At 45.0% G+C, this 14,804-nt stretch overlaps 1 protein-coding gene across 1 annotated transcript in view; it reads right to left on the bottom strand.

Moving 5' to 3' along the window:
• Positions 1-3,595: 3,595 nt before the first annotated feature.
• LOC115142650 (inactive tyrosine-protein kinase 7-like) overlaps positions 3,596-14,804 on the bottom strand; it is a 41,369-nt gene continuing 30,160 nt past the window's right edge. The window contains exons 10-20 of the mRNA XM_029682265.2: positions 11,826-11,945; positions 11,220-11,369; positions 10,651-10,795; positions 10,128-10,255; positions 9,576-9,773; positions 8,994-9,155; positions 8,600-8,853; positions 8,142-8,222; positions 7,686-7,837; positions 5,610-5,788; positions 3,596-5,156 (exon numbers count right to left, since the gene is read on the bottom strand). Of these exons, the coding sequence (XP_029538125.1) occupies positions 4,996-5,156; positions 5,610-5,788; positions 7,686-7,837; positions 8,142-8,222; positions 8,600-8,853; positions 8,994-9,155; positions 9,576-9,773; positions 10,128-10,255; positions 10,651-10,795; positions 11,220-11,369; positions 11,826-11,945 (1,730 nt within the window). The 3' untranslated portion in view covers positions 3,596-4,995. The remainder of the gene's footprint in view (positions 5,157-5,609; positions 5,789-7,685; positions 7,838-8,141; positions 8,223-8,599; positions 8,854-8,993; positions 9,156-9,575; positions 9,774-10,127; positions 10,256-10,650; positions 10,796-11,219; positions 11,370-11,825; positions 11,946-14,804) is intronic.

Here is a 14,804-nt window from a genome sequence, read left to right as displayed (position 1 = left end):
CAGCCTTTATGGTCGTTTTGTGATTTAATATTATTTTTTATATTATTTGAAATTCAGTTTTCACACCCAATTTAAGTTTTTATTTTGAAACACATTTATATTTCGTTTCATTTACTTAGTTAGGGACAGAAAGTAGGCTATGCGTGGGATGCTAGGGGCACTTCTTGCCACTGGGGGCAGTAATACATAAGGTGATGGGCCAGGACCATATACTTGGATAGACAGACCATCTGTGTGCGTGGGCAGTGCCATTGAGGCCATCTCTATCTTAAAATAGTCTATTTTCTTCTTCACCAGTAAAATTCATTGGCTGATCCCTTCTGATGACCCAGCTGTCATGACTCCACTGGGTCATCAGGTCATGCCAACAGAGACATCAGGAGGGATCAGTTGGAAGTCCCACCCCATTGACTAAATCAAAATGGTGTAAGTACTCAATGGCGCTGCCCATGCTAAACACAGGCTTTTGGCCACTAGAGGACTCCATACAACTCCATTGCCAGGACAAACAGTAGGTTAGGTTTAAATTATAAATCAATCCTAATGTGACTTGGATTTAAAGGATAAGTGCCTAAACTGATGCAAGAAATATGGAAGGAAACTCTCGTTCCCATTTTATAACAATCTAATGTTTTTTTTTTTACTTTAGTAGTAGATGGAAGAATCAAGTACCTTTACCTGACAAAGAGGGGGAAAAAACAAATGAAGTCATGCCATGTTATGTTTATGTAATAAACATGTATCATTGACTAACCCCTTCAAACAGGGTTTGTAAAAACATCTGTTTCTGTTAAACCAGAAAATTTTCTGGTTTATCTACAAGACTCAAGAAGAGGTGGTCGTTCAGTTTCTCAAGCCTGATGACAGTTGTCCACAGACAGAGAATATTCACTCCACAAACATTTGGGAGGCAGGGGCAGAAACAAGATCCAGTGCCACAGGGCACAGCTTTGAATAAACAGCATCCTTGCATGCCAGAACTGGAGAGGTGACTAAACATACCCACCTTATATCTCTTTCTGATATTTCCACAGCTCACAGGGGCACTTAATGCCCTGCCAGGTTGACCTTCCAGCTGGACCGTTACCTCAGACACAATCTTCGATGCGAAGAAGCTATAGTTCTGAAGCATTGTGGTTGAGATGCTTGCTGGATTCATCGTGCTGGCATCTTCCATGTGAAGCACTCACACAGTGACTTCAGGAGGACCTGTGCCAACTGTTTTGCAACAGTAGTTGACTGCAAGTGTGCCTCAAGGTTGAGACGACACGGCACCACATCAGACAGCGACTGGCTGTCAGTGATGTTGGTCGTGTGAATTGTGAATAGCTCCAGAGACTTCACAAGCTGCTCTAGCTTGGCCCAGCCACACTCCGTGCCCGCCCTCTGATTTCTTCCCTGTTAGCTATTGATAGCTAGGGATAGTGATGCACAAGCTACGCCTATTTGAAACTTTGGCAATTACTGGCAGATTCAGAATGTCAAAAATTAGATTTTTGCTCAAAGTTCAGAAGAAAACAAACTAAATAATTGGTTATTTGATTAGTTATTTTTGCAGTCAACGATAATACACTGAACAAAAATATAAAAACATGTAAAGTGTTGGTCCCATGTTTCATGAACTGAAATAAGATCCAAGAAATGTTCCATACGCACAAAAAGCTTATTTCTCTGAAATTTGGTACACAAATGTTTATCCCTTTTAGTGAACATTTTTCCTTTGCCAAGATAATCCATCCACCTGAGGCATATCAAGGATCAGATTAACCTCTACGGGATCGGTGTCCATAAAGCAGGATGGTTGTTGCTAACGTGCGCTAATGTGACTAGAACGACGTAAGTAACATCCAACTTTCCAGGACATAGACATGTCTTATGTGCAGAAAGCTTAAATGATTGTTAACTGCACTGTCCAATTTAAGTAGCTATTATAGTGAAAAAAAATTCCATGCTATTGTTTTAGTGCACAACAACATAACACTTTTAGCACAGCAACTGGTTTGACACATTGACCTCTAAAGGTAAACAATGTACGTACATTCAGTAATTCAGTAATCCCAGAGATAAAATGTAGGAACTGGGTTCTACAGTTTGAACCCCTGCCGTCTCTGTCCCCACACCCACCTGCCATCTTGATGTGTGAAGGTTAGTGTATTTTCTATAGGGAAGCTAATTATCCATCGTGTATGACATTTCTGTAAGTCTCTTGTGCGGCTGCTCGGCCATGGAAACCCATCTCAAGAAGATCCCCACAAACTGTTCTGGTGCTGACATTGCTTCCAGAGGCAGTTTGGAACTCTGGGACATTTTTACACGCTTCAGCACTCGGCAGTCCCGTTTTGAGCTTATGTGGCCTACCACTCCCTTCAGTACGGGCCATTCTACTACCAATATTCTTCTATGGCGATTGCATGGCTGTGTGCTTGATTTTATACACCTAGTCAGCAACAGGTGTGGCTGAAATAACCAAATACACTAATTTGAAGGGTTGTTCACATACTTTTGGCCATGTAGTGTATCAATAAGATACGAGCTGAATGAGCCACCTACGATTGTTGCCAGCTATCTGACCGTTCAACATCATAACAATTCTTCTTCAGGCCACATCGATGCGCGCACATCATTAGTCCTCAATTTGGTATTTCCTGCCATCTGGAAGCTAGAACCATTGTGGAGAATTGCGCAACTCTAATGGTCAACATTTTTCCACCTTGTGGACCATTTGAGTGTGTCGAAACAAACCAGGGCTTATGAAATGTGAGTTCTGGCAGAACTACAAGAAGTTGTAGCTGGGGAAAACTTATTTGAATTAGCATAATTTTCACCGCATGGTTATATTATGTATTGTTACAGATCATAGGGATTATCTGTCACAAATGATATTAGCAGTTTGATAGAGAATTCTGTGTCCCTTGGATGCCTGTCGGCTGACACTGTAGGACAGGGGAAACCAGGAGAATGACCCAGGAAGCCGACATATCCCGTTGAACCCCAGAATCCCTACGGATTCATATCTCGCTGCTACTGGGACGCAAAGTGGACTGGAGGAAAGAAACCCAGAGCCATATCAGTGGGGATGATGTCCAAACAGAAGGGGAAGGAGTAAGGGAGGGAGTACATGGAGCAAAATGCAATCCTTCCTCCTGAGATTTCTACCTGGTTACTTAAATTTGAAATGGTGGAGCTGGCCTGCGCTCATCAGTCAAGGCGGTTTGGGGTTTATCTGGACTGGCCCAGAGACTACCTGTGATTCTACCTAATCGATTCAGAACGTGGGTCAAGTGTCCCTCCTTATGCATTCCACATCACGTTCACGGAGCCACACTATGCTGGATTTAGGATTCACAGATCTTCATCCTCCATCGCTCTGAAAGCCGGACTGACCCTCAAAACAAACTATTAACTTTGGATAAATATCAGATGTGGACAAAGCTTGAATATCATTGCAGAGGGTTATTTTTTGTTAAACTGTTGAAATAGATATGTTTTAAGGTGTACTCTTACTCAAGCTAAACTCTACAAGTTACCAGTGAGATCTTATATTTGTTAATGTTGTATGCACAATATTTACCAAACGGCGTACAAACAAAAAAGGTACATTTACAACATTTTATTGGACCAGCGCCATGTATATGCCATGGCTAATATGCGTTTGTATAAACATACTTAAAATAGAAAACTGCAATGTATAAAAATGTTCAAGTAAAAAAGTAAATATTAAAACAAAAGCAAGAAAGTAAATATAAAAACAATAGCAAGACAGCAATCTGATGCAAAGTCCTTCATTTGCCAGGCATTTTTTTCAATTCGGGAGAACCGTAATTCAATTTTTTGGGGCAAAAAAAAAATGGACAAACTATTACACATCATAAAATGCCTCGCACATAAAAAAAATGATATCAAAGAAGCTTAGTACCTTTCTATACAGTGAAAAAATACAAAACAGGACCTTTAAAATAAGTTAACAGGTCTCCGAAACAATCCTTCTAGAAAACAAACATTTATAGTTGTGATCAGTGCATGTTTTAAGCATGTATACAAAGCACTTTTAGACGAATGTCTACGAAGAAAGGTTTCCCCCACTCTGATTGGAAAAGCTCTGGTCGTGATAGGATTGGATGATTGATGGGCAAATGGAGCAGTAACATTCAGACATCTTTGATAGGAGTACAAAACTGTTCATGACAGGATGGCCTTTATAAAATAGCTAGCCTATAATGCTACAACTTAGATCAGTTACCTTAACTCCAAAACAGCATGTTGAAGCTAATTCAGGGTCCATATACTACCACGACTATACTTTAAAACCAACCAAAGATTTACCTTCAAGGCAAGGAAAACTAGGGTTGTGAGCGGTGATTCCATCCACACTCCAGCTAAAATCCACAATTTCAATAATGCCACCGCTGGCCCTTTACCTCGTTTTGATCATATCTAACAGGGTGAGAGACATTCGATTTTTACTCCCGAAGAGGTTGTACCTTCATGTCCCGTTTGGCTCTGGGAAGAAAATGTCCCTTTTGTCTTGTCCATTTGCAAACATGAGTAACAGAAAAGATTCAATTGGGGTGAAAACCGTGCCAACGTTAACTGTCATTAGTTTCTAGATTAAAATGTTATAGACAGCATTTGACCTGCTAAGGCAGAATATAAATCCTCATTGTAAAAAATAGTCATTTTAATCCAGAGAAGAAGCTCATTGGATGTTGATCTCTTCTCGGCTGGGTCCTCATTTGCGACCAAATTTTCTAGTTGTTAAGAGTCTCGTTCTGCTCTTGTAGACGCTAACTAAAGGCCAACCAGGCAGAGTAGGATAGTCCTGGAGTGCTAGACACACAAACTCAAAAGGCCAATACATGCATGCACAACAACAACGTGTATACGTACCTCACGTACACATTTGTACACGACCGCTCTCACACACACACGTCACCTCCCCCCATTGATAACACATTCATACCCTTACACACAAACTGTGCACCTGGGCCGTGTGTGTTACACCTTGCTCTCGGAAGGCAGTTCGCTGAGGGCAGAGACGATGTCACTAAAGCAGGCACGGTCCTTGGGGCTGGAGGCCCAGCAGCGAGTCATCAGCTTGTACACCCGAGAAGGACAGCCCTGGGGCAGGGGCAGCTTCCCCCGGCCCTCCCTCAGCTCTGGTAGAGGGAAAGACGTGAGAGAACGACATACATGGGGGTGAGAGCGAGCGAGATGCAGGGAAAGATGGAGGGATAGAGAAATAAAGACAGAGGGAAAGAACGTGTGGGGGTTAGAGTGAAACTCAAATAGATGGGAAACAAAATAACATTTATATCTCACTATCCTTTCACTCATGACCAATACTCTGAAAGGACCAAACAGGAGAGCGCAATAAACATCACTGCAATGTCAACGTGTGAAAACTATGTTTTGTACTAAAACAATAGATGGGATTTTAGTGACATATTGTGTGGTTTTAAACAACTATGAGCAGGCAAAGGATAAAGTAACCCATTAGGAGGATGACGAAATATGTGACCCTGGAATAGTGCTCTTCTACCTCTACCCCCATCTGGGGTGAAGCAACATCCTTCAATAACATTTCCAAGATCCAGTTCGACTGCCCTCACCTTCGAGGACCTTGTCGTGGTCGAGCGCAGCGTGCGGCAGCTCCCCCAGGCTAAACACCTCCCACATGAGCACGCCGAAAGACCACACATCCGTCTTGGTGGAGTAGTCGTCCTCAAACACGGCCTCGCTGGGCAGCCAGCGCAGAGGGATCCACCCCTGCCGGTAGTGATAGTACTCACTGGAGGGGAAGAGGAGGAGAGGATGGGAGAGGAGGAGAGGGTGATCTTTGGTCATTGGGTGGCGCCACAGTTACGGTGCCTTGCGAAAGTATTCGGCCCCCTTGAACTTTGCGACCTTTTGCCACATTTCAGGCTTCAAACATAAAGATATAAAACTGTATTTTTTTGTGAAGAATCAACAACAAGTGGGACACAATCATGAAGTGGAACGACATTTATTGGATATTTCAAACTTTTTTAACAAATCAAAAACTGAAAAATTGGGCGTACAAAATTATTCAGCCCCTTTACTTTCAGTGCAGCAAACGCTCTCCAGAAGTTCAGTGAGGATCTCTGAATGATCCAATGTTGACCTAAATGACTAATGATGATAAATATAATCCACCTGTGTGTAATCAAGTCTCCGTATAAATGCACCTGCACTGTGATAGTCTCAGAGGTCCGTTAAAAGCGCAGAGAGCATCATGAAGAACAAGGAACACACCAGGCAGGTCCGAGATACTGTTGTGAAGAAGTTTAAAGCCGGATTTGGATACAAAAAGATTTCCCAAGCTTTAAACATCCCAAGGAGCACTGTGCAAGCGATAATATTGAAATGGAAGGAGTATCAGACCACTGCAAATCTACCAAGACCTGGCCGTCCCTCTAAACTTTCAGCTCATACAAGGAGAAGACTGATCAGAGATGCAGCCAAGAGGCCCATGATCACTCTGGATGAACTGCAGAGATCTACAGCTGAGGTGGGAGACTCTGTCCATAGGACAACAATCAGTCGTATATTGCACAAATCTGGCCTTTATGGAAGAGTGGCAAGAAGAAAGCCATTTCTTAAAGATATCCATAAAAAGTGTCGTTTAAAGTTTGCCACAAGCCACCTGGGAGACACACCAAACATGTGGAAGAAGGTGCTCTGGTCAAATGAAACCAAAATTGAACTTTTTGGCAACAATGCAAAACGTTATGTTTGGCGTAAAAGCAACACAGCTCATCACCCTGAACACACCATCCCCACTGTCAAACATGGTGGTGGCAGCATCATGGTTTGGGCCTGCTTTTCTTCAGCAGGGACAGGGAAGATGGTTAAAATTGATGGGAACATGGATGGAGCCAAATACAGGACCATTCTGGAAGAAAACCTGATGGAGTCTGCAAAAGACCTGAGACTGGGACGGAGATTTGTCTTCCAACAAGACAATGATCCAAAACATAAAGCAAAATCTACAATGGAATGGTTAAAAAATAAACATATCCAGGTGTTAGAATGGCCAAGTCAAAGTCCAGACCTGAATCCAATCGAGAATCTGTGGAAAGAACTGAAAACTGCTGTTCACAAATGCTCTCCATCCAACCTCACTGAGCTCGAGCTGTTTTGCAAGGAGGAATGGGAAAAAAATGTCAGTCTCTCGATGTGCAAAACTGAGAGAGACATACCCCAAGCGACTTACAGCTGTAATCGCAGCAAAAGGTGGCGCTACAAAGTATTAACTTAAGGGGACTGAATAATTTTGCATGCCCAATTTTTCAGTTTTTGATTTGTTAAAAAAGTTTGAAATATACAATAAATGTCGTTCCACTTCATAATTGTGTCCCACTTGTTGTTGATTCTTCAAAAAAATACAGTTTTATATCTTTGTTTGAAGCCTGAAATGTGGCAAAAGGTCGCGAAGTTCAAGGGGGCCGAATACTTTCGCAAGGCACTGTAATTTAGTCTGTCATACGTCATCACTTTACATATCACAGGTCTCTTTAAATGGAGACTTGCTTTGGGAAACCTAAATTATCGATACAATTATTCTATGACTGGATTCATCAAAATGAATCAAAACCTTAAATGTGGTTTTCAACCGCAAGGGATCTTTCCTGGTTAAATCAAGATTTAATTCAATGTAATCTTACTCGTTGTAGACATCCTTGCTGAGCCCCAGTGCAGACACCTTGACCTGTCTCTTGGCACTGATCAGACAGTTGCGGGTGGCTAGGTCCTTGTGGACGAAGCGCTGATTGGATAGATGCTCCATCCCCCGGGCAACCTGCAGACACACCCCCACCTGAGGGAGAGAGAGTGGGACATAGAAAGCATTAAATCACTGTGTTTTCAAGCGTATGTGTGTCTTCAAGTGAGTGAGTTTGTGTGTGTTTAAGCATTTTAATGGCTTTTTAAATCACATCTTATGGTTAATCTGTTTCTCCTTCTGAGTGGTCCAACAGGCAGTGAAAGCCAGTGGCATGATGCAACAGGAGATACTTACTGTAAGCACCAGCTACCAAATCCTGGCCTACTGCACTGAAGCCACGACCTGTTTAAGATGCTAATGTATGCTTTCTTTTGAGTATGTGTGTGTGTAAACTGACCTTCTGCTTGGTGCTGAGGTGATGGGACTTGGGTTTCTCCTCCTTGTTCTTGGACATCTTGAGGTATTGCTTCAGGTCCCCCTAGGAACATATACACAGGTCTGGGGTCGATGCTAAATCATGGATGATTTAAAAAAGGGACACCCACACACGTTTTTTACTGCACTGGGGTCAGTGTGTGCGTATGTAGCTCATATTTTTTAAATCTGTATTTTATCAATGCATTTTATCTTAATACACATATATTTCAATGATACAATTGACTGCCATGTAGAATACATAAAGTGTGTGTGTTTGTAGAGAGTAGGGTGAAGTTAAGTTGCCCGTAGACACTGATCTTGGGTCAGTTTAGCATTTCCCCTACTAATGGTTAAGGTTTGGGGGAGGGGAAACTGTTCCTAGATCTGTACCTAGGATAAACTTCACCCTGGAGCGTAAGCAAGTAGCTCCATCCTTACCAATTCAGCGTACTCCAGTATGAGGTAGTGGGGCTCGGCTTCTCTGCACATGCCCAGTAGACGCACCAGGTTGGGGTGGCCCAGCTTGCCGAACATCTCGATCTCGCGGCGGAACTCCAGCTGCAGGGTCTCGTCCCGCGTCTGCAGACTCTTCACCAGCACCACTGTCTCCTCCTCATCATCACTGCCTCTTCCTCCTGCCGACATGATGCCCTTGGCTTTGGCCAGGAACACCTCGCCAAACTCACCTTTCCCTGTTTAGAAGGAAATCAGTAGGATTGTATATAGCCTTTATTTATACAGGTAAGTCAAATAAGAACCAATTCTTAGTTACAATGACAACTTTTCCAAATTATTATTTACAATGACTGTGCGCACATGCATTGCTCCATACCCAGAGTGGTGATGGTGGTCAAGTTGGCGCGGGGGTAGGGCCCTTTGTCGTGGCTGCTGTGGCGCTTGTTATTGGCGCTGCTGGCCGTGGTGCCCATGTTGGTCAGTGCCACCTCCTCCTGGATCTCAGCGGTGGCCTGCCCGTTGGTCTGCACCGTGCCCCCTGTAGTGCCAGGACAAAATGGCATCCTTCAATACCAGTAACTAAACATTCTGATTGCTTGTAAATACTCTTCTTATTTCTAGGTACAGAAATGTTAAAGCAACACAGCCATGGAAATGAAGTATCACTTGAAACAGTTCCGTTTTGGAGACTAACTCCAGAGGCTAACACACAGTTGTGGTGTTAACATATATATATTTTTTGCCGCCATTTATTGATATCGTATAAAAATAATTGCAACTGATAACGAATATTGACTTTGCATATCGGTGCCCGTCACTAGTAATACATGTACATGCAGTACAACAACTATACATATTTGTAATTTTTTCAATAATGTTCAACTCAATTCTCCTCACACTACCAGGAAAACCAGACACTACTGAATTCAACTGAATGGAATCGACTGTGAACGCTGACCGTTGAGGTGCTCTGTCTCGGCCTCCTCTCCCTCTGGGCCCTTTAGTCTCTTGGCGTTGCGTCTCTTCTTGCAGTAGAACATCAGGCCCAGGACAATGATGATGTAGGCCACGGCGGCGCCCACCGATAGGCCGATTGTCTGGATCATCTTGTAGGGCGCCTTTTCGTCCTCCTCCAACGAGTGGTGCACGGGCTTCTCTGTTGGCACGCAGACACACACACGAAAGGGTCAGATGATGTGCTTCTCTATTGAATTAAAGCCTATTGGAGTCTATTGAATCACCATCTCAGCCTCAGATGTCAAGTGGACACTTCAAGACGGCGCCACTCAATTACATCCTTTGTACATCCTTTGTACATCCTAAATGAGACATTGCAGTGTCGAAATGTTTCATTTGTCTTGACCCTGTTAGTGTAATTACACATTCAAGCACCAAGAGGTATTTAGTTTGGTGCTCCATTTGATTTCCTCCACCTACCACAACCACAAAAATACTGTAGACAGCTGCAGCAGGCACACAAAGTTTATCAGTTTATCTCCTGGTGTCTTACCTACGACATAGAGCTCTGCCGATGTGTGGCCGATATTGCAGCTGTTGCCAGCGATGCATGTGAAGCTTCCCGTGTCCTCCACACTCACGTCGTGGATGACCAGAGAGCCGTTGGGCATCTTCTGAAACCTGGAGAGAAAACAGCAGAGGGGACAGGGGTGAGGCTGTGGCTACAGTCAATTCCTTTCCCTACTTTACTCCAGTCCTATTTCACTCCCTTACCCTTGACCTGAGGGGTCTCGGGGTATAAGGAGCTTCCAACATATTGCATTTACCTTATAGAACTGCAAATAATGAAATGTCCGACCTGAGGGAAGGCATAGGAAGGGAATTGGGACTGGCTTATGGCAATATGGCAAAGGCTAGATGGGTTCTTATCATGGTAGGGAAGAGGTCACTAGCAAAACACACTATCCAAACATTCCATTTAGCACGGTGTTCAGAACGAAAAACCCACAAATGAGAAACCAAATACTACAAAATGACTTTGGGCCTTAACAAAACAGCCAGTTGTGGTTCTCTACCTGCTCTTGCGAGGCTCCAGGAACTTGTCTTTCTTCTTCCACTGGATAAAGGGCTGGGGGTCACCAGTGGCCTGGCAGTGCAGAATGGCTGTGTGGCCCTGGTAAACAGTGGTGTGCTCCGGCTCCATATTAAATGTTATATACACTGGGAGAGAGAGGGGAGAAGGAAATAAATAGTGAAAGAGAAGTGTTGGTTAAGATGGATTTAGTTGCGTTGGAGTCTGGAGACAGCTTTGGTGATGGTGGCATTAGCACAGTTGATGAAATCATTGGTAAAAAAAAAAACTAGAAACATTTGGGGATTGTCTACATTAGCTGTGCACAACTTAGTTCTGCCATCTTGATTACTGCCATTTTTGTTTCTAAACTTAACCCTTCAACTTAATTACTGTCACAGGTTGGCTGGAGCATACATATACATTTTTCACAGGTAGAAATCAATCTCTGGTTAAAAGTAGAGGACGACATCCAGAGGACCCTTGGTCTGTGTGGTGTCTGGTTGTATAGGTGGCAGCTTTGTGGTGTGTCTGTGACCTGCATTGGTGCCACTAGTGTTAGTGGAGGGATACCTGCTACGGTGAGCTGCACGGCGGCTGTGATCTGGCCCTGCGGGCTGTTGGATGCCAGGCAGGTGTAGTTGCCCGCGTCCTCCCTCGTCACATTTGCGAAGTGGAGCACGCCGCCGGTCTGGACTACATGCTCCGGCAGCTCACTGCCATCTGCAGGGGGGAATATTAGAGATTCAGATTCACGTTTATTGTCCTACAAGTGGAGCACAGCTCTCAGATTATAGACAAAACCCATTTAGAAAACCCATTTACATCTACAATTAAACTATAGGTGTAAAAAAATATATATATCTGTCCGAAAATCGAACTATTCCAATAAGCTTGGTAGAAACAGTGGGGGTAGGAAATATGGCAGAAAATCGGACTGAGCCAATAAGCTAGGCAGTTATTACCATATTGCTTACACCCATACTATCCTTTGAGATCAACTAGAAGTGTAAAGGTACAAGGGGTAGGAGCTACAAGTTGATTTTGGATTGGATTGAGCAACACAGGACTTAGACACACACATGTAGAGCTACAAGTTGATTTTGGATTGGATTGAGCAACACAGGACTTAGACACACACATGTACAAAGGCAGGCAAGGAGGTCCGCGATCACCCACCTGCTTTGGTCCACTGAATGGTGGGGGTCTCGCGGCCCTTGGCAGAGCACTGCACAGTGCTCTCCTTGTCCAACTCCAGACACTGGGAGGGCTGGGGGGTGGGGGTGAACTTCAGCTTCTCTGGAGGAAGGAGACAAACGTGTTGGAGACCGAGCACAGAGTAGAGACAGACACACACACACAGACAAAGACACACACACACACACCCCCTAGGGTTTCCGTCAGGAAAATTTGGCACCTGACAAGTGACCAGGAAGACTTACATTTATCGGACATTTGATACATTTACCGGTCATCCATTTGCGTTATGGCGCGTAACCCATTAGGTCTTCCAGCGCCATCAATAAATCAGCGATATTGGCCAAGAGAGACATTTATATGTCCTTAAAAACAGCCTATAACTAATTACAAAACACTATTTATTCCTTGTGTTTCGATGTGTAGCATATGCAAAACTGAATTTCTTTATACATGTCAGATAGGTGAATGTCTGCTATACAGATAGATATATGTGTTCAGAAGGGGCATAATTCATACATTTTTTATCAGAATATTTTTCTATAAAGACAGGCGTTGTATTGTAAGATTATAGGAGTAACTCTGGGATGGGAGGCCTAAAACATTCTACCTCACAAGTTCAACTGACTGAGTCAGTTGGAGCGCCGGGGCGCACTGCCTTCATATCACAGGCCTGCAGTGTAATAGGCTACACCACCCCAAACCGTCACAAAAGCTTCTAAATGTTATCAGGGTCATATCAAAAGTAAGTAAAAGAAAATGTCTCAACATAATGGAACAAAAACACTTGTGAACTGGTTTAAACCTTCAAAAAACCAGCCCTTTCAAGCTTAACATCCTTATCATTTATCGCCCTCCAGGTTCCCTCGGAGAGTTCATCAATGAGCTTGATGCCTTGATAAGCTCCTTTCCTGAGGACGGCTCACCTCTCACAGTTCTGGGCGACTTTAACCTCCCCACGTCTACCTTTGACTCATTCCTCTCTGCCTCCTTCTTTCCACTCCTCTCCTCTTTTGACCTCACCCTCTCACCTTCCCCCTCTACTCACAAGGCAGGCAATACGCTCGACCTCATCTTTACTAGATGCTGTTCTTCCACTAACCTCACTGCAACTCCCCTCCAAGTCTCCGACCACTACCTTGTATCCTTTTCCCTCTTGCTCTCATCCAACACTTCCCACACTGCCCCTACTCGGATGGTATCGCGCCGTCCCAATCTTCGCTCTCTCTCCCCGCTACTCTCTCCTCTTCCATCCTATCATCTCTTCCCTCTGCTCAAACCTTCTCCAACCTATCTCCTGATTCTGCCTCCTCAACCCTCCTCTCCTCCCTTTCTGCATCCCTTGATTCTCTATGTCCCCTATCCTCCAGGCCGGCTCGGTCCTCCCCTCCTGCTCTGTGGCTCGACGACTCATTGCGAGCTCACAGAACAGGGCTCCGGGCAGCCGAGCGGAAATGGAGGAAAACTCGCCTCCCTGCGGACCTGGCATCCTTTCACTCCCTCCTCTCTACATTTTCCTCTTCTGTCTCTGCTGCTAAAGCCACTTTCTACCACTCTAAAGTCCAAGCATCTGCCTCTAACCCTAGGAAGCTCTTTGCCACCTTCTCCTCCCTCCTGAATCCTCCTCCCCCTCCCCCCCCCCCCTCCCTCTCTGCAGAGGACTTCGTCAACCATTTTGAAAAGAAGGTCGACGACATCCGATCCTCGTTTGCTAAGTCAAATGACACCGCTGGTTCTGCTCACACTGCCCTACCCTGTGCTCTGACCTCTTTCTCCCCTCTCTCTCCAGATGAAATCTCGCGTCTTGTGACGGCCGGCCGCCCAACAACCTGCCCGCTTGACCCTATTCCCTCCTCTCTTCTCCAGACCATTTCCGGAGACCTTCTCCCTTACCTCACCTCGCTCATCAACTCATCCCTGACCGCTGGCTACGTCCCTTCTGTCTTCAAGAGAGCGAGAGTTGCACCCCTTCTGAAAAAACCTACACTCAATCCCTCCGATGTCAACAACTACAGACCAGTATCCCTTCTTTCTTTTCTCTCAAACTCTTGAACGTGCCGTCCTTGGCCAGCTCTCCCGCTATCTCTCTCAGAATGACCTTCTTGATCCAAATCAGTCAGGTTTCAAGACTAGTCATTCAACTGAGACTGCTCTTCTCTGTATCACGGAGGCCCTCCGCACTGCTAAAGCTAACTCTCTCTCCTCTGCTCTCATCCTTCTAGACCTATCGGCTGCCTTCGATACTGTGAACCATCAGATCCTCCTCTCCACCCTCTCCGAGTTGGGCATCTCCGGCGCGGTCCACGCTTGGATTGCGTCCTACCTGACAGGTCGCTCCTACCAGGTGGCGTGGCGAGAATCTGTCTCCTCACCACGCGCTCTCACCACTGGCGTCCCCCAGGGCTCTGTTCTAGGCCCTCTCCTATTCTCGCTATACACCAAGTCACTTGGCTCTGTCATAACCTCACATGGTCTCTCCTATCATTGCTATGCAGACGACACACAATTAATCTTCTCCTTTCCCCCTTCTGATGACCAGGTGGCGAATCGCATCTCTGCATGTCTGGCAGACATATCAGTGTGGATGACGGATCACCACCTCAAGCTGAACCTCGGCAAGACGGAGCTGCTCTTCCTCCCGGGGAAGGACTGCCCGTTCCATGATCTCGCCATCACGGTTGACAACTCCATTGTGTCCTCCTCCCAGAGCGCTAAGAACCTTGGCGTGATCCTGGACAACACCCTGTCGTTCTCAACTAACATCAAGGCGGTGGCCCGTTCTTGTAGGTTCATGCTCTACAACATCCGCAGAGTACGACCCTGCCTCACACAGGAAGCAGCGCAGGTCCTAATCCAGGCACTTGTCATCTCCCGTCTGGATTACTGCAACTCGCTGTTGGCTGGGCTCCCTGCCTGTGCCATTAAACCCCTACAACTCATTCAGAACGCCGCAGCCCGTCT

Source organism: Oncorhynchus nerka, linkage group LG15 (genome assembly GCF_034236695.1).
Source record: "Oncorhynchus nerka isolate Pitt River linkage group LG15, Oner_Uvic_2.0, whole genome shotgun sequence".
Lineage (NCBI taxonomy): Eukaryota > Metazoa > Chordata > Actinopteri > Salmoniformes > Salmonidae > Oncorhynchus > Oncorhynchus nerka.
Note: the sequence above shows the minus strand (reverse complement) of the source record. Positions and strands in the feature narration are given on the sequence as shown.